This window comes from Stigmatopora argus, chromosome 5 (genome assembly GCF_051989625.1).
Source record: "Stigmatopora argus isolate UIUO_Sarg chromosome 5, RoL_Sarg_1.0, whole genome shotgun sequence".
Lineage (NCBI taxonomy): Eukaryota > Metazoa > Chordata > Actinopteri > Syngnathiformes > Syngnathidae > Stigmatopora > Stigmatopora argus.
Window position 1 is genome coordinate 7,730,612 of NC_135391.1, and position 17,360 is coordinate 7,747,971.

Genomic DNA, 17,360 nt, shown 5'->3' on the forward strand with positions numbered 1-17,360 from the left:
CACCCAAGGATTTCTAAATGAAAGTTGCCAGGGGTTCCCAAACTTTCTCATAGCCTTGTATTACATTGATTTTACATCAACCATGGTATTTTAGGAAAGCATTATTAACCCAAAAGTGAAGTACCGTTCCGCTATAGTACTGTATACATACTATCAACACTTGACCCTACAAACTGCAGTGCATGCTGGGAGAAACGGGTTGGCCTTGAAAACATGGCGTCGCACTGACAGCTCGGATTCTCATTATCGTCTTCGGCCACTTAACAGTGGCTGAGCCACACGTACGGAGCGTCTTTTGGGGGGTCGCCGTCATTTTTTGGGGGGGACTAAAATCAGCGATGACAGACACGATATCCGCCCCGAACCGACTGACTTTGTAAAGGCGTGGCACGATAACAGCTTTAGTGTGAGTGTCACGCCCACTCTGCTCGGCAACATTAACGAGTCGACGCCGCACGGTAAGCCTTGCGAGGCAGACAGCTAGCAGCGGCGGCCACTGCTAGCTTGGCTCGGCTCGGCGGACGGGAAAGGAGCCGACATGCGATGTGAACGCGACCTGCCATCGCTCGCTTTTCACCGTCTGGCTGCGGTCCGCTAGCTCGTAGCCTAGCACGGTGCGTTTCGTCAATAGACCGTCGTCAAAGCGGACGGGCTGGGCCAGCAGTCAATCGGTCTTGTACAGAAGCCGTAGCCAGGGCGTTTTCTGTCATTCTGGCTCTGAATTTTTAATGTTCGATCCCATTGGCATCACCGTCGGAGGAGAGAGCGATGGGCTCCGGTGCTGTGGACTCCTCCCAGTGGCTCTCGGTGAAGGAGGAAACCATTTTTCTCCACGATGGACTCATTCGGGTGACTGATTTGGCCGAATTGCCCAGTGAAATTGGAGTATCGGAGCAGGGGGACACCGAGCAGGAGGTGAGTCGAGTCACACGCCCATGACGGCTCGTTTGCAAGTGTTTATGAAAGGAACGCGGACGTATGACAGCGACGGGCTTTGCTTGTTTTTGTTCATTATGTAGAATGTATTTTGGACTGTCTGCGGCAACACACCCTTGACGATAACGATAGCGCTAACGTTTGCAACTTTCCCCTGCCCTGCTTTTTATCGAACCTGTGTCAAGGTGGCCGTCACTGCGCGTGTTTCCGCTCCATTCGTTCAGAATAAAAGTAAGGGAAACCATCGTTATTTTACAAGGCGCCTCTTAATATAAGTGGGCAATTTTCTCGTTGCAGTGAAACAATTTTCTTTTCATATGTATTTAATTTTTAGCTATATCGGCTAAGTTCGTTCAGTCATTCATTCATTTTCTGAACCGCTTTATCCTCATTAGGGTCGCGGGGGGTGCTGGAGCCTATCCCAGCTGATTTCGGTGGCCAGCCGATCGCGGGGCACATGGAGACGGACAATCATGCACACTCACGTCCATACCTAGGGGCAAATTACAGTGTCCAATCAGCCCACCATGCATGTTTTTTTGGAATGTGGGAGGAAACCGGAGTACCCGGAGGAAACCCACGCAGGCCCGGCCGGGGAGAACATGCAAACTCCACATAGGTGGACCGACCTGGATTTTAACCCAGGACCCCAGAGCGCTGAGGCCGACGCGCTAACCACTCATCCACCCATATCGGCAAAGCGTTGAATGTTCTTTCTAAAATTAATACAATTCGTTATTACTGAAATTGATGCACCTGGATGTGCTGAAATTGTTATTTTATTGTTAAATTATCCCTGCAAAACAATCGTTTTTTCAGACGCTATTACAACGAAGGAAAAATAAAGGTTGTATTTACCTTTTAGGGCTTCAAGGAATCAATGTAATCAATTGTTTACTAACAAGCTCCCTTTGTGTATTTTCTGCTCATGGGAGTTTTCAGTTGTATTCATTAATATATTAAACAACTTTTTTTCTAAAATGGCTATTCTAAATCGTCCAAACATCTTGTACCAAAACTGCTAAATTGTGTTCCTCAACTTTGCCAATGATCATTCATTACATTTTTTGTGGGGCAGTGGTGCTGACTGCGTTTTATCTATCAGAAGCAGTATTTCTCAGAACAAGACACAAAAGGAAAAACTCCAGTTAAGTTTTACTGTAACATTAGTAGAGTTAGTGTAAGGTAATCAATACAAATAGTGCCTGCTAAATGCCATAATAGTTTTTTCCCCTTGTCCGTCGTCCATAGGCCATACACGCGAATCAATATCCGAAATGCTGCCTAAGTGCACATATGGTATATGGTTTTACTTTGCTGTGCCTGACCATTATTTCCTTGTGCAAAGAACTGTAGTCATGAGCATGTCTTACCTTTTTATAGGTATAGATTTGATTTTAGTTTTTTAGGAAACAATTTGAACTAGGCCAATTTATTCCATTCTTTTATTCCAGTGTAATCTTTTTTTGATTTCTCTCCTCTGCATGACAGATTCTGACATTTGAAACAAAGAACCCAGCCGAGCTGGCCGAGCGTCTACGTGCAGTCTGTGGGAATCAAAGTAACGCTTACGCCCGCCTGTTGGAATACAGACTAAATGCTCTGCGTGGGCTGTGGGGGGCACAGCGGCAGCTGGCCCTGGAGGAGCAACAGGAGCGAGAAGGAACTGGGGGTGCTGATGAGGAGACCTTGGCCTTGCTCAAAAGAAAAGGTCTGCTCCAGCAGCCCGAGCAGGCTCCCTTTACCTCCCGTGTCGGCCTGCTGTTGGTCTTCCCCCTTCTTCAGTCACAGACCCGCAGTGACCCGGCTCTCTGTGGTGTCACGGCGGAGGTGCTGCTGGCCTGTCTCCGGGACTGCCAGCCGCTCAGCCTCATCAAGGAGCCTGCCGACTGCCTGAATGGCCTGGAAGGGCTACTCTGCTCCTGGCTGGAAGATGGTGATCAGGAGCCCGGCAAAACACAAAGAGCGACACAGATGCAGATTCTCCACACGCCCAGACATCGGGAAAATGCTGCTGCTGCATTGGTTGCGCTTGCCTGTGCCAGGTGAGGCGCAGGCCAGAGAAATTCATTCACTCAACACATTTTGGTTTTCTTATTTTTCAATTGTCTGTCTCATCATCAAAGCGGTTATGTGGCTGATACCATTGAACAACGGTCACCGTGGATGCTTTTTGCATTGGTAGAATTTAGAGAATTGCAGCAGGTTCACATTTCACGACCTTCCTACTTTTTATATTTTGTCCCAGTATGCGGTGATCTTTTAAAACGTATCAGTTCAGTACAAGATTCTTTATATCACAGCAGCCTGTCATGCGAGTGACACCTTACTTTACATAAGATGGATTTGTGTGTGCTTCTGCTGGCGACAACTGATCTTGAGTTGTCAAAACCAGAGCTCTATTTTCTGTTCAGCTGATAGGGATTTTAACTCCTTGTTGCCCTATGATATATATATATATATCATTGAGGTTAGTTAACAACATTGAGAATATCTACAGGAACCAAATGCTCGCCTGTCATGTGATCATATTGGACAAATAATTTACATCAGCTATAATGACACTATAACTAATGATGTTTATATATAATATGCGCTTCGCTTTAACGTATTTGAGATTCAACATGGATCCCAATACAGAAAAAAAAAATACAAACTTCAAACAGTGATCATTGCGCCATTAAAATGAATTTAGTTGTTTTGGGGACGCATCATACATTTCCACGTCTGAATTTTGGTTCTTTTTTCTCCCCAGAGGATCTCTGAAGACCTTCATCCACACAGTGCACCTACTTCAGAAACAATCGGATCTGGGCCAGCTCCCAGTGTCAGATGTCCTGTACAGGTGACGACGCCTTATTCTTGTTTTCCCATAAATATGACTGTATAATTAGCTTTCGTGCCATGGAAATAACCCTCATTTCTGCTTCAGGCTTTTACTCTTGGAAGGAGGGCCGGGCTCTTCGTCATGCTTGCTGGGGGGGAAACACAGTGTGTCCTGGGGTTTTGAGGATATGTTACCCACACCTGATAACTCAGCCGGAGGAGCTGAGAATAAAGGTGAAGACCCAATTAAATTAAGAATTATTATTAAACTCTTTTTTTCCCCCCCCTAAAATTATTGTTTTCACACTTAAAGATGTTTGATCAAAAGCACAACAATTGAATGTTTAAGGGAAGCCATTCAGCGTTACGGTATAAGCAGAGTGTAATTTTCATCACGGTAAAAAGCTGACGATGCAGTGATGACTCACCGATCGATAAGATGGCTTCATAGAGTAAAAGAAAGTGATCAGTGGTAGTAAGAATTTTGCAATTGCTTGAGAAGCTAACACAAAATCATTTCGAGCTTATTTGATCTGTTTTTGTCATTCTTTGTTTGCCCCAAACCAACCGGCAGATGACATCTTAATTCCCCTGTTGCAGAAATTACCCTTTTTAGCCATGTAATTCTTTTTGTCCTATCGAGCTTACTTGATCTGTTTTTGTTGTTCTTTGTTTGCTCAACACAACCGGCAGATGACATCTTAATTCCCTTGTTTCAGAATTCGCCCTTTTTAGCCATGTAATTCTTTTTGTCCTATATTTTACAGACACCGACCTTGGGCGCTGTCTCGCTACAGATGGACTCTATCTGTACAGCACAAACTCCTCTGGGAAAGGACTCAGTAAGCTCGGCTCTGGCTTACATGGAACACTGAGGTAACATAACACTTGCCTTTATTCGACAGCATTCTAAAAAAAAAAGAGTAAGATGCTAAAAATATCTGTCATCTCATTCATCCATCTGCGTTATTTCCTGTATTTTCCTAACTGGATTCCTGTCTGGTTGGAGTCAGGTCCTGATTGAATGGTTTCTATTGATTATTGCAAGATGTGCTTGAATCCAATTTATATAGATATTTTCAGTGCAACCTTACACTGGCTTATTCCTTGTTTAACACGTATCTTAAGCAATTAATAAACTAACCATTTGGACTTTGACTAGAACAGGGGTGTCAAACTCGGGTTGGTTCGCGGGCCGCATTAACGTCAACGCCATTTAATCTGGGCTAGACCATATTAGATGTAATATTTAGATTTTTTTAATTTATAAATGGATTAAAAGAACTGGATTAAAAGCCCTGAATATTCAGTTTTTTATATATCTAAAACAATGTTTATTTTAGCTTTTTTAAAATATATTTTAAGATTTTACAAAATGATTTTTGAACTAAAAACACAGAAAAAAATGATTAAAAAATTACAATTATTGATTTAAAAGGGGGGAAATCAGGAAATTTAATATACATCTATACTCTTCATTGTAATTTGATCCTAAAACAGAAAGTCGGCACTCATGATTTACTTTCCCGGGCCACACAAAATGATGCGGCGGGCCAGATTTGGCTCCCGGGCCGCCACTTTGACACATGTGGACTAGACTATAAACGATAGCGACCTCAACCACATCCACAATCAATTAGCTAAAATAGTCCAGCTTTTCAGACATTGTGGCAAGTAAATAAAGACTGTTTTATCACAAAAATGTTTTTTCAGTTGTACAAAATGTAAAAATGAAAACTTTGTGTTACTGCAGGGGCTTTGTTTACTGTCGCAATGAGGAGCTGGAGCCAGGTTGGGTGGTGTACAGCGGTGGTCGTCTTCTCCACCGCCCTTCTGCCTTTGACGCCAAGCCTCATCAGTTGTGCCAGGTCATCGACCCCTTCACTTTACAGGTAACGTGCTTTCAAACTGCCCCATACGAAAGCTGGTAAGTTAATGAAAGAGTAGCATGAACAATTCTCTTTGCGTTGACATTTTTAGGTTTGCCAGATTGTACCCATGCCAGCCCATCACTTTTCTGTGGGCAGCAGCATGACCACGCTGCATCTCTGCTCCGATGGTACCTACCTATATTGGGTTTGGTCCCCGGCCAGCCTCAACGAGAAGACCCAGAAAGGCCACTCTGTTTTTATGGATGTTTTTCATCTTTCTGTGAGTCCTTTTCCTTGTGCTATTCAGAAATGAACAGATTACTATTAGATTCTGATGTCAGTGCTTGATGGGTTCTCCGCTTTGGTCTGTGCTGCAGATACAGACAGGACTGTGTGTTGCAGACATCTTGCAGGAGAGAGTTATTCTGACTCGCAAAGAAGGCGAGTCTTCCAAGTGCTTGAATGAGCTTCTTTTGAGTCGAATGTCTCGCTTTCGGGCCTCACATTCTGCCACATTGGCTGCTCTCACAGGCTCTACCATCTCCAACCCTGTGAAAGAGGAGCAATCTGGTAATCAATCCGCTAAAAATCGAGTTTTTTTCAAAGATTTTATTGGTTCTCGTAACATAATTTGTCATTTCTATAGCTGTCAACACAAGCTGTGGACTCCCGCTGAAGACTCTGAGGAAGACCCCAATGTATGTGTGTGGAACATACTTGGTGATGCTTGTCCCACCTCCTGGTGTATCTGGGAGCTCTGCGACTCGTTCTTTGTTTGGCGGCACCAGCAGTTTGTCCTCTTTGAAAAGTAAGAGCACATTGTCACTAATATTTTTCTTATAGCACCGTAGGTTCATCATTTGGTGTTGTCCATTAAAAGGTCTTATTTTTATTCCAGTATTAGCCTCCAGTTTAGTCTTCAACCTTGCTGATGGCCAGTTCAGCAGCCGCGCTGATCTCATTGATGCTCCTGGGAGCTCCCTAGGCAGAGGAGCCCAAGTGGCGGGACTTGGTGAGCACACGTTTGCCACGATAGCTCCGTGGAAAAATAAGTTCGACTAACTAAAATACGTTTTGCTGTGTGGTTTTTCAGGAGCATGTTACGACTCACTGAACAACTTGATCTGGACTTGCTCTAGTGATTACATAGATCAGTGGTGTAATCCCGGGAACCAAGCCTTTCATCATGTGTGCCATAGGCTGGGTGTAAGCCATGTCATAAAAGAACCCAAAGGTTGGAAAGTAGTGCTTGAAGTAGCTATGTTTTGTTTTGTTTTGACAATTCACCGTTCTCCCTTGTTTCCCAATGTTTTGACTATTTCACAGAAGAAATGGTAGACACAAGTGAGGTGATTAACCAGCTACTTCATCATGTTGGTGCAATGTGTGTCCACCAACTTAACCTGATAGCAGCCAGCAGTAATAGCCTGCCCTTGAGTGTCCTGCTGGGTAAACAACATCCTATTGAAGCCAGTCACTTTAGCAGCATCTGTGATATAATGGAGAAGGCCATGGTCAATGGAGATACCAGCATTATCCGTTGCATATTGGTTGTGTTCCAGGTTGGTATTCTTCGACATTGACCATGATGTATTCAGTACGTTTTTTTCATTTAATTATTAGTTTTCAAGTTATTGTGTGTACATGGTTTGTTTTCTGCAGGTTGTGTTTAGGTTCTTTAATCCTCAGTCAAAGCAAAACAGAGAAAATGTACATAGGGCAGGCCTACTCTTGTGGCAGTTACTTATGGCTCCAGCAGATCAAATAGGGATGGAGATTCAGAGAGAGGTGTGCCTGGCCATTAGGTAAATATGATTGTCAATATCATATATTTTTCTCGATTGTAATTGGATACACATGAATTTGAAAATATCAATTTTTGACCTTTTTCTACAGTTCAGGCCTGAATACTTTGTATCAGGGTGAGGCTGAACTCAACAAACTCCTGAAACTTGTTCTAAGTGAAGGTGATCAAATGAAGATATTTTTGAAAATTCAGATAATCAATGTTAATGTCCTTCATAAGTAACATTTGTTCATTTCATTCACAGGTGAAAGGAACAGTGGTCTGTCCCAGCTTCGGGATGTCATTCTCACCAATATGGCTGACCAACTGCAGAAAAATAGGTTTGGAAGTGAAGAAGATGACCACTACCGGTAATTGAACATTTACTGGCTACTTTTTTGTGTTTAGTATCCCAATTCCTACATATTAGATATCATCACCACAAAAATATTCAATAATAAATGCCAAAAAATATTCTTCTTTTTTAAAATACAGGCTCAGTGATGATCTTCTGCAGTGCATCCTTAAGACTGTAGTTCGAGACTCCTGCCTTCTCATTACAAAATGTCAGACCGTGGCGCGAGATGACTTCCAGAAGATGCTCTCCACAGTGCCTGTATGCTTATGCTCACAGTCTACAATTTGATCCAACTTTGCGTCTTTGCTCAAATGTGTCCTCTTCCCTGCAGGTGGTATCTCCTTGTCTGCGCTATCTTATGGCTGTTCAGAACCACCTTCTCAGTAACACTATTCTTATTCGTCCCGATGATAGCGATGACAGTGACAGCTCCCTACAAGGGGAAACAATGAAGGTACAGGTAAACATCCCCTTAAAATTCCCCTTCCTTTCCTGATGAGATGGTCTTTTTTTTACACTCAATGCAATCAGTGAAGGAGCATATTCATGCATATTATCCATAATGACAGAAATATAAACACTATAGTTTTATGTATGTGTTTTACCTGTAAGGATCACAATAAAACATAGCATGCAAGCAATAGAGTTGATCCAAATTTTGGAGTGTTTGCAGTGTTACCGAAGTGTGGGCCTTTTCTCTGTGGTGTCCTCAGGAGCTTCAAGGCAGTATTCTCTCCTTAGCAACCAAAATCCTGGTGGGATGTGATGAGGCACTGGAGACGCTGCAGTGGGTGACAACAGCTCTTATTAACAGTGAGATTGCTGACAAAGAAACAAGGTCTGTTTTTTTTTTCTTTTTCCTCTAGTTGCTAGCTAATCAATGGCTACTGTGCAGAGTCATCATTTTCTTTTGTTACCCAAAGGCTAAAAGGTCTGGAGCAGGTAACTAAGGCCACCATGCTAGGACACCTCCTGCCCGTGCTGCTGACCTCTCTGATGCACCCGAACCTGCAAACCCTCACATTAGCTGATGCCCTCATGCCTCAGTTAGTGCAACTGGTTTTATACACCAGTCAGGTTTGTTCCAGTTTGTCCTTTAAAAGAAAAGTCAATAAATCCTGAAATAGGATAATACAAATTCTCCTTTCATTTTCTTAACAGACTGCTCTTTTACTGAAGACTCAGTGTCCGCTTTTCTCAGAGGAGCCGATTTTGGGGGGAGGTGTTGGCCAGGGGATGAAGACCTCTGCTGCTGATGACAAGTATGTTATATGTAATGCCAAGAAACAAATAGTACTGCTTGGACAATAGAGTATGTAAATGTGTTAGCTAAAAGTCTTTGAGAAAATCCCTATCCTTTTTCAACAGAATTCTTGATGAACGTGAGGAGCCTGGATTCTTGACAGGACTGAAGATCCCCGCCCCTTGGGCTGCGGGGAAGACAGTGGAAACTGTTCATCCTGTGAGGGACAACTATAAATTCAAGGAGACCGTGCACATTCCAGGGGCTCGCTGCTTGTACCTTCGCTTTGATTCTCGCTGCTCTTCTCAATACGATTATGATAAGGTAAATATTAAACAAAGTGGAGTTAGTTTTCGCTTAGCTCGCTATTGTTCTGGTTACATTGTCATCTATTTTTTTAGTTGGTTATTTATGCCGGTCCCAACACCAATAGTCGTAAAGTAACAGAATATGGAGGAAATACTCTTGGTTATGGCAGTCGCAGCGTTTTGGGGACAGGATGGCCAAAGGATCTTGTCAAGGTAATGGAAACAATAAATGGCGATCCATAATTTTAGTCTTGACTCCTTGCGTTTATGGTCTTTTTTTTAGGTTGAAGGTGACACAGTGACTTTCTCATTTGAAATGAGAAGTGGACGAGAGCACAACACCCCTGATAAAGCAATGTGGGGGTTCTCTTGCACTGTTAGAGCACAGGTAAAATGCAGTAATGCTGACGGTTCTTACTATCCCTACATTTAGTACTCCTTATATGGAATTCCCATTTAAAAATGTTTATTATAATACCATAGCCTGGGGGAAAGAGAAAGATCCATATTTGTTGCCAGAAATGAGCTTAAAGGTCATTTTATATGCTTCTCCAGGGCCACAATTAGAATACCCAGCGATATAATCACTTTATAAATATCAAGAGTAGTTATAACGCAAAATGCATACACAAGTTCACGCAACTATGGCCATTTGTATATTTTTCTTCAGCAGGACTTGAATTGGGATCCAAAAGTTATTACCGACAAGCCCTTGTAACACAATGACTCCAATATATTTTTCTGACGTCATCTTTTCAGGAATCATCAGAGGATGTCTCTGGAGGCCTCCCTTTCCTGGCAGACCTGGCACTCGGCCTCTCTGTGCTAGCGTGCTCAATGCTGCGCATTCTATATAATGGGCCAGAGGTGACAAGAGAGGAGGACGCCTGCCACGATTTGCTTTGCTCAAAGCTTTTGCAAAGGTGATGCACTAAATCAATGTGCAACATTTAGATTCTTGTTTTATATGATAATCTATCATATGGGTTGTTTCTCCCGGAGTACACAAATATTATCTAACCCAAGGGTGTCAGACTCGGGTTGGTTCGCGGGCCACTTTAACGTCAACTTGATTTAACGTGGGCCGGACCATTTTAGATATAATATTTAGATTTTTTTTTTATAAATGGATTGAAAGCCCTGAATATTCAGTTTTTTATACATCTGAAACAATGTTTATTTTAGCTTTTTTTATTATATATTTTTAGATTTTACAAAATGATTTCAGAACTAAAAACACATAAAAAATTGATTAAAAAATTACAATTATTGATTAAAAAGGGAGAAAATCAGGAAATTTAATATACATCTATACTCTTCATTTTAATTTGATCCTAAAACAGAAAGTCAGCACTCATGATTTACTTTCCCGGGCCACACAAAATGATGCGGCAGGCCAGATTTGGCCCCCGGGCCGCCACTTTGACACGTGATCTAACCAGTGCTTGGAAAACGTGTTAAATTTACGCAGAATGTTGACTTTTCTTTCTTCAGGTGTCAATGGCAGGTGGAAGCAAACGGTGCACTCTCTCCTGCCCTTACCCCAAGCCCTTCTCCTCTGCCACTAACCATCGAAGAGGACCAGGAGTTCACCTACCCTGTTGATGTACTCATTCCGCCTCCAGGATTTACATCAGGCACCTACTTCGACTTGCCGCGCATACGCCTCCCACCTGGCATCATGGGAAAGTTGCGAGAGATTTCTGGAAGAGCTCGCCCACAGTTTCGGCCCAGCATTAAGTAAGGACTATCTCCCCCCAATAATGGGCTGCATGTGAATCTTCATATTTCAGTGCAATCCATTTTGCAGCGTTTATTCACCACTGCGGACATTTAATAGTTTTTCCGCAATGTTTCTTTAAGAAGTATTAGCGCTATAGATTTCAGTATTTTCATATTGTTAAACTTGACACAATTGTGACAATATAAGGAATTTATGACAATACATAATTTACTGTCAATATTTATTGCTATATTGCCCAGATTTAATGTAGTTATATGTTGCCTCTATTATTTATAGGGCTCGTTTTAAAAAATATATTATACATAGTGGAATATTACATGCTTATGTCCTTGACTGTCATTTCTGAAAGAGAGGTGATCCGACCAGATGTTATGGAGGAGGTTATAGTGTCATGTGTCATAAAGCATCTCAGCTTGGTGGACGGCTTGCAGTCATTATTCAACTACCAGTACCGTGAAGAGCATGCAGAAGAGTTTGACCTGGTTTGCAAGATCATGGCAGAGACTTTTAAGAAGATAAATGCTATGGAACGTCAACTGCAGGTAAGATTTTGCATTCATTTAGTTTAAGATGAACAAAAATCATTTTCACTGCAAGATTTTCCACGAATACCAGCTCCAATATCAATGCATCAACTTCACGAAAGGAAACTTCATATGATTGTCTTCTGTGTTGGCTGCAGAGTGTAGCAGAATTGGAGCAGAAATGGCAGAATGAGGTAGAAGAGGCCCAAAATGGCAAATTGGATAACAACACCCCTTTCTTTCACGACTACCATTTCTTTGAGGTAAAGTGTTCAACATCGCATTTAAAACATTGCATTATAATTAGAAAAATAACGGTTATTTATTTTTATTTATCCAGAATAAGATCAAAGAGCTTGAACTACTTTGTTCCCTGAAAGAGGTCTCCCTTGATTTTAATGACTTGGAAAATGTTGTTCTCGGATTGAGGCAAGTCACTTAAAATACAGTCGTGTTGTCTCTTTGGGGGTGAATGAGTTATAACCACATCTAATGTTGGCACCACCAGGGAGAAGTTCTTTCATGAGGTAAACACCATGCACCTTAAAACTAGCACCCCACTCACTAAAACAAGAGCACTGGTGAAGAGTCTTATGAATCGTACCGCGCTACTGCTACACGTTACCATTGCGCCACATTGCCGAAGCCTAACCACGACACCCACTGGAACACCAGGCCAAGGTAGAAAGCACTTTTTAATTCTTAATAAAGATGAGACTGTATTTCAAAGTGTTTGAAGTATTTGTTGGGCAGCACATTTGATTCTCGTATGTCTATTAAAGCTTCCCAGTCAGTGTCAGATGCCAAAACTGTCATCTCCATTGTGAAGCAGCCTGTCTTCCTGCGCAGCATGTCTGCACCCTCTGATTTAGAGATGATTGCTAATCAAGATCTGGAATTTACACATGCCACTCAAAGGTATGCATTTCCTTCTTTAAAGATAACACTTTGAAATTTGAAAAGTTTAAGGTTTTCTGTCTTTTTCCTGAAGGCGACGACACCACCCAACCAGTCATCGCAGTAGCTCATTTACACTGCTGCAGTCTGTGGCTGTTGAGGACAGCAGAGACAAACCTACATACAGTGTTCTCCTGGGTCAGCTCTTTGCATTTATCGGCACTGCACCTGATCAAGCTGTAAGTCTTGTTGCCTAGTTATTTTATCCAATTTCCCAATGTCCATGACCTTTGGCCAAAAGTGGAGAAAGTACTTGATGTAAAGATGTTTTTACCATAGACAAAAATGAGATTGACCAGTCTTCGAAGTTTAAAAATAACTGGAAAAAAACTCTTTTTCACTGTGCGTGTTTATTATTTTTTTTTTTACCGACGTATATTGATAAGACTGACACAACCCATTTGCCAAGAATAAGCAATGACACTAATTACTCCTGAAAAATATTGTACCTAAGTACAGGAGCAAAATCCTTTTTACTTTGTTACTTCCCATCAGTGAATATGGCCAATATTGATTGTTCCTTGCAGGTGTCAAGCAGCAGTTTCCTGTCTGCTGCACAGACACGTTGGCGTCGTGGAAGCACACGAAAGCAGGCACTTGTTCATATGAGAGAGCTACTCACGGCTGCTGTCAGAGTAGGTGGGGTCACCCACCTGGTTGGGCCTGTTACCATGGTGTTGCAAGGAGGCCCAAGGTAAGAAAAGAGTAAAAACAATCATTCCTCCTTACGCTCCTTTTTTAACCCGTTTTTTATTAATTTACACAGAATTGAGGAGCTGACCTGTGGTGGAATGGTCAAGCAAGTGCAAGAAGCCTTTGGGGAGACCATGACGTCTGTCGTGTCCCTTTGTGCTCGCTACCCTATTGCTTGTGCCAACAGTATCGGCTTGCTTTGCACAATACCCTACACAAGGCAAGAGATATATTTGCTCTCCCATGATCCTCTTTTTGGGGAACCTTCCCCATATTTATTCATTTCACGTTTCATTTAGGAGTGAGGAACAGTGCCTAGTTCGAAGTGGGCTGGTTCAGCTCATGGACAGCTTATGTAGCTTGAGTGGTCAGAGGGAATGCAGCTCAAATGAAAAGCAAACCAAAAAGCAAAAAGTGGCATCCATGGCCTGGGCTGCCTTCCAGGTGCTTGCTAACCGCTGTATTGAATGGGAGAAAGTGGAAGGTACGGTTAATATAAAATTGTATTTTCTTGTAATTTAGCCTTTTCCCCCCACAATTCATTATTTCTTAAGAGACTCTGAAACTTTTTAGCAGTTGTTTCTTTTGTTACACTGTATTAAAGGTGGCTCGACAGATGGAGTGCACTCCGGTTTGGCTCGGCAGGTATCCAGTCTGCTGACTAATCATTTGGCCAGAGCTACAGAGTGCTGTGGGAATCAAGCGGCTGGCAATGATGCCTTACAAGATGTCCTCAGTCTTCTCAATGACCTTTCTAGGTAGGTTTTGTCATGTAGTTGTGTGCTTTTTTTGAATATTTTTTTAAGTGTTTATAAACAGTAAATGCCTTTTTGTATTTCTCTTCAGGAGCAACATAGGAAAAGCTATCCTGAGCCAACCAGCCTGTGTTTCCAAGCTCTTGTCTTTGTTGCTTGACCAAAGACCTTCCCCAAAGTTGGTTCTCATCATCCTGCAGCTTTGTCGAGCTGCCTTGCCCCTTATGAGCGTTGAGGACTGCGGTAATGTGGCCCTACCCACATGGAGCTTTTCTATAAACACACTCGATGCAGAGCAACAAGATGCTAATGACCCCGCTTCACGTATTGCTGCCTTGCTGCTAGCCAAGCTGGCAGACTATGTGGTACCAGGTTGGTGTCTTTTGTCCTTAAATGACAACATATAGTTTGGGGTCTTATACTGATGTGGTCAACTCCTTGCCAGGCTGCCAGACCTTGCTCTCTCCCAGCTCTTCGGAGCCGGATACTGGTCTGTCTCGCGCCAGTTCCAAAGGAGCTCTGAAGAGTGAAGATGTTGGGGAAGAAGTTGAGGCTGTTGATGGTAAACTGTCTATCTTCATTCACAAGAGAGAAGATCAGTCATCTCATGAGGTTCTTCAACCACTTCTTAGGTAAGATCGCTCTCGAAAATGCTGAAGATTAAGTTAGCTTTATGAACCTCAGTAAGGTTACCAAACATTTTTCCAGTCTCCATCACCAACTTTCTAAACAAGTGGCCTTTTTTCCCCCCAATTTAAAATGTAGTAGTTCAGAGGGACGCCCCTTCCGACTCGGCACTGGGGCAAACATGGAAAAGGTTGTCAAAATGGACAGAGATATGACCAAAGTAAGACATACAATATACTTTTTTGGGGGGTGGGTGGGTTGATTTTGCGTAGTTAAGAGGTCTGTGGCTTTTTCTAGAGTGGAAACTGTGAGGTGATCACCGAGGAAGCAGCAGCTGCCCTGAGAAAGGCCACTAAATGGGCTCAGTCTGGTCTCATAGTGAGTGTTAGTCCGCCTATAGAGACGCTGACCCTAGAGAGCGCGGGGGGCATCACAAGTGGCGATAAGAAGAAAAGTGCTCAAACATCTGCGTGTAGGGACAGAAACACCGAGTTGGCCAGGTACTATGAACATGTGTTGGCACAATATATTGTGTGTCGCTAATCTTTGAGACAAATTGAATCATGTTGAAAGCTTTCATTGAAATTGTGTTCCCCCTACAGGTCGGACCCTGTTAGGCCATTCATCAGTGGGCATGTTGCCAACAGTATGGCTTCTGAAGTTATTGCTTTGTTGCACAGTCTGCTTACTGCGCCAGAGTCAAACACAGCTCAAATTTGGACAAGCACTGCTGAAAAAGTAAATCCTCCCAATGTTTGATGCTTTTTTTTAATTGAGATTTTTAAGGGCCTGTTTAAAGGTTTTCACGCATTCAAAAACAAGGTGATAACTAACCCAGAATTATGTCTACCAACCTTTATTTAAATTAATGTCATTAGAAATTAGACATTTTAAAAAAAAGTATGAGGTTATCTGTCAGAGTGAATGGACAATTAGCAGCCAGGATTTGGGATATTATTTAAGATCAATGATGAATCTTTTATTGGTCTATATTAGGTGCTTTCCAGGGCACTGATGTTCATTCCTCAGTTGGGGAAGTATGCTGAGAGTATTTTGGAGACTGGAAGCAGCAGTGGCAGGAAACTAGCTAAACTTCAGGCCATCGGCAGGCAAGCGGTTGCTGCACTCTGTGCTTTGGGAGGCTTTAAAGAAACAATTAAAATAGGGTCTGAGGTCCAGGTAAAGGATGCAAATTCTTAATAGCTTTTGGGAATTATGACATTTATGAACATGTTTCAGTATGTACCTCATATATATCCAGGTGATAGGTAAAGGAGTGCTGGGCAGTGTGGGAATTGTGATGGCCATCAATGAGCAGGAGGGCATTGCAACTGTCAAATTCCCCTCTTGCGACTACAGGAGAGCTTGCAAAGCCTCAGATGTGCTGACTGTACCAATATCCCGCCTATGTACACCGAGATCTGAGGTAAGTCTTCCTCCCTGTAGCATAATCATCTTAATCGCTTAACGGACAGCAATATTCTGATACTGGTCTGATCTTTTCTGCCCAATCCTCAGGCATTACCCTTATACAAGTTGTCAATTACTGAGAAGGTCGTGCAAGCAGTGCAATCCATGCTTCTGCCACAGGAAGGCAGTCTGTCTATTCATACTTCTCTGCCAGCTACTGGAGATGGAGCTAGTCCAGTGATGGCCGCAGTTCGCTTGCTTGCTGAGATCAGAACTAGGTTCGTCACAAACCAGTTGTTCCTTTCAGGGTTTTTTGTGCTCTTATGAACAGTAGTAATTTCAGAAAAAAAAACAATTTCTCATAGGATTGAAGTGCTACCTGTGATTAAATGATGTGTTTTCAGGGCATGCCTGGTCATGGCGCAGCTCCTGGAGGATAGTTCCTTTTGTGAAGAGTTCATACAGCAGTGTCCTGCAGCTGTGGAGGTGCTCAACCTGGTTGCTCAAGAATGTAGTCCTGGTAAGAATTTTTTAAACACTTCACTTTTAAGTCAGTAATGCTCAGTTTCAGTGTCTTTTTCCCCCTCTTTCCTCAGGAGAGCGTCTTGGTATTGTTGAGGCTCAGTGCGAAAGAGTGAGAATGCTTTACCGAGACTGTGCTCGGCCTCCGCCGCCACCACTTCAGACAGACAGACGCCAGGTGGAGTTACCTGGGTTTAACATTGAATTATTAAAAAGGCATTCATGTAAAACCTTAGAACAATGTCTGACAGTATTTTCTTCTGTTGTTTCCTCAGCCCAAAGAAATTACTTGGTGTCCGTCTCGAGTGTTCCCTCCTGTCCGGGCCTGCATGTTCTCTTCCCGTCTTACCTCAGTTACGTTCTTGGCTGACCCCAGTGCCGGAGGAGGGCTCCCCAGAGGCACCTTCATTTACGCCACCTCTCCTGTACCAATTCAGGTTGAACAGAAGTGGCTAAGATCATCATCAGAATTTTTGGGGGCCTTCTGCCTACCGAGTCGTGACTGTTTTTTAATTTCCGATTCTCTGCCCTCATAGGCACCTTCTTTTTATTGGGAGGTAGAAGTTGTCTCCTATGGAGACTCTGAGGAGGACAGTGGCCCCATTGTGTCCTTTGGTTTTGCCACTGAGGCCGAAAAGAGAGATGGAGCATGGACCAACCCCGTTGGGACATGTCTGTTTCACAAGTAAGTTGATCTTTTATACACATGCAATGGGGACTATTGTCTTAGTTGTTCTTTTTTTACACTGTTCTTAGGTGAGAGTAAAGTTTGATATCAATTTGTGTTGCTTTTTGTCTTT

At 42.8% G+C, this 17,360-nt stretch overlaps 1 protein-coding gene across 1 annotated transcript in view; it reads left to right on the plus strand.

The window, feature by feature from the left end:
• Positions 1-190: 190 nt before the first annotated feature.
• Positions 191-17,360, plus strand: part of hectd4 (HECT domain E3 ubiquitin protein ligase 4) — a 28,783-nt gene continuing 11,613 nt past the window's right edge. Inside the window, exons 1-47 of the mRNA XM_077600163.1 lie at positions 191-915; positions 2,428-2,981; positions 3,692-3,781; positions 3,869-3,996; positions 4,530-4,638; positions 5,516-5,654; positions 5,743-5,913; positions 6,011-6,203; positions 6,280-6,441; positions 6,532-6,645; positions 6,727-6,867; positions 6,960-7,195; positions 7,296-7,438; positions 7,530-7,600; positions 7,685-7,790; positions 7,915-8,035; positions 8,109-8,237; positions 8,491-8,615; positions 8,701-8,854; positions 8,939-9,039; positions 9,146-9,344; positions 9,422-9,541; positions 9,612-9,716; positions 10,088-10,251; positions 10,823-11,068; positions 11,422-11,614; positions 11,755-11,859; positions 11,937-12,029; positions 12,109-12,277; positions 12,379-12,514; positions 12,588-12,732; positions 13,081-13,247; positions 13,320-13,466; positions 13,546-13,730; positions 13,851-14,004; positions 14,093-14,373; positions 14,447-14,633; positions 14,767-14,848; positions 14,926-15,128; positions 15,231-15,366; positions 15,625-15,807; positions 15,890-16,054; positions 16,147-16,316; positions 16,443-16,558; positions 16,635-16,738; positions 16,836-16,997; positions 17,097-17,245. Coding sequence (XP_077456289.1) covers positions 769-915; positions 2,428-2,981; positions 3,692-3,781; positions 3,869-3,996; positions 4,530-4,638; positions 5,516-5,654; positions 5,743-5,913; positions 6,011-6,203; positions 6,280-6,441; positions 6,532-6,645; positions 6,727-6,867; positions 6,960-7,195; positions 7,296-7,438; positions 7,530-7,600; positions 7,685-7,790; positions 7,915-8,035; positions 8,109-8,237; positions 8,491-8,615; positions 8,701-8,854; positions 8,939-9,039; positions 9,146-9,344; positions 9,422-9,541; positions 9,612-9,716; positions 10,088-10,251; positions 10,823-11,068; positions 11,422-11,614; positions 11,755-11,859; positions 11,937-12,029; positions 12,109-12,277; positions 12,379-12,514; positions 12,588-12,732; positions 13,081-13,247; positions 13,320-13,466; positions 13,546-13,730; positions 13,851-14,004; positions 14,093-14,373; positions 14,447-14,633; positions 14,767-14,848; positions 14,926-15,128; positions 15,231-15,366; positions 15,625-15,807; positions 15,890-16,054; positions 16,147-16,316; positions 16,443-16,558; positions 16,635-16,738; positions 16,836-16,997; positions 17,097-17,245 — 7,400 coding nt within the window. The 5' untranslated portion in view covers positions 191-768. The remainder of the gene's footprint in view (positions 916-2,427; positions 2,982-3,691; positions 3,782-3,868; positions 3,997-4,529; positions 4,639-5,515; positions 5,655-5,742; positions 5,914-6,010; positions 6,204-6,279; positions 6,442-6,531; positions 6,646-6,726; positions 6,868-6,959; positions 7,196-7,295; positions 7,439-7,529; positions 7,601-7,684; positions 7,791-7,914; positions 8,036-8,108; positions 8,238-8,490; positions 8,616-8,700; positions 8,855-8,938; positions 9,040-9,145; positions 9,345-9,421; positions 9,542-9,611; positions 9,717-10,087; positions 10,252-10,822; positions 11,069-11,421; positions 11,615-11,754; positions 11,860-11,936; positions 12,030-12,108; positions 12,278-12,378; positions 12,515-12,587; positions 12,733-13,080; positions 13,248-13,319; positions 13,467-13,545; positions 13,731-13,850; positions 14,005-14,092; positions 14,374-14,446; positions 14,634-14,766; positions 14,849-14,925; positions 15,129-15,230; positions 15,367-15,624; positions 15,808-15,889; positions 16,055-16,146; positions 16,317-16,442; positions 16,559-16,634; positions 16,739-16,835; positions 16,998-17,096; positions 17,246-17,360) is intronic.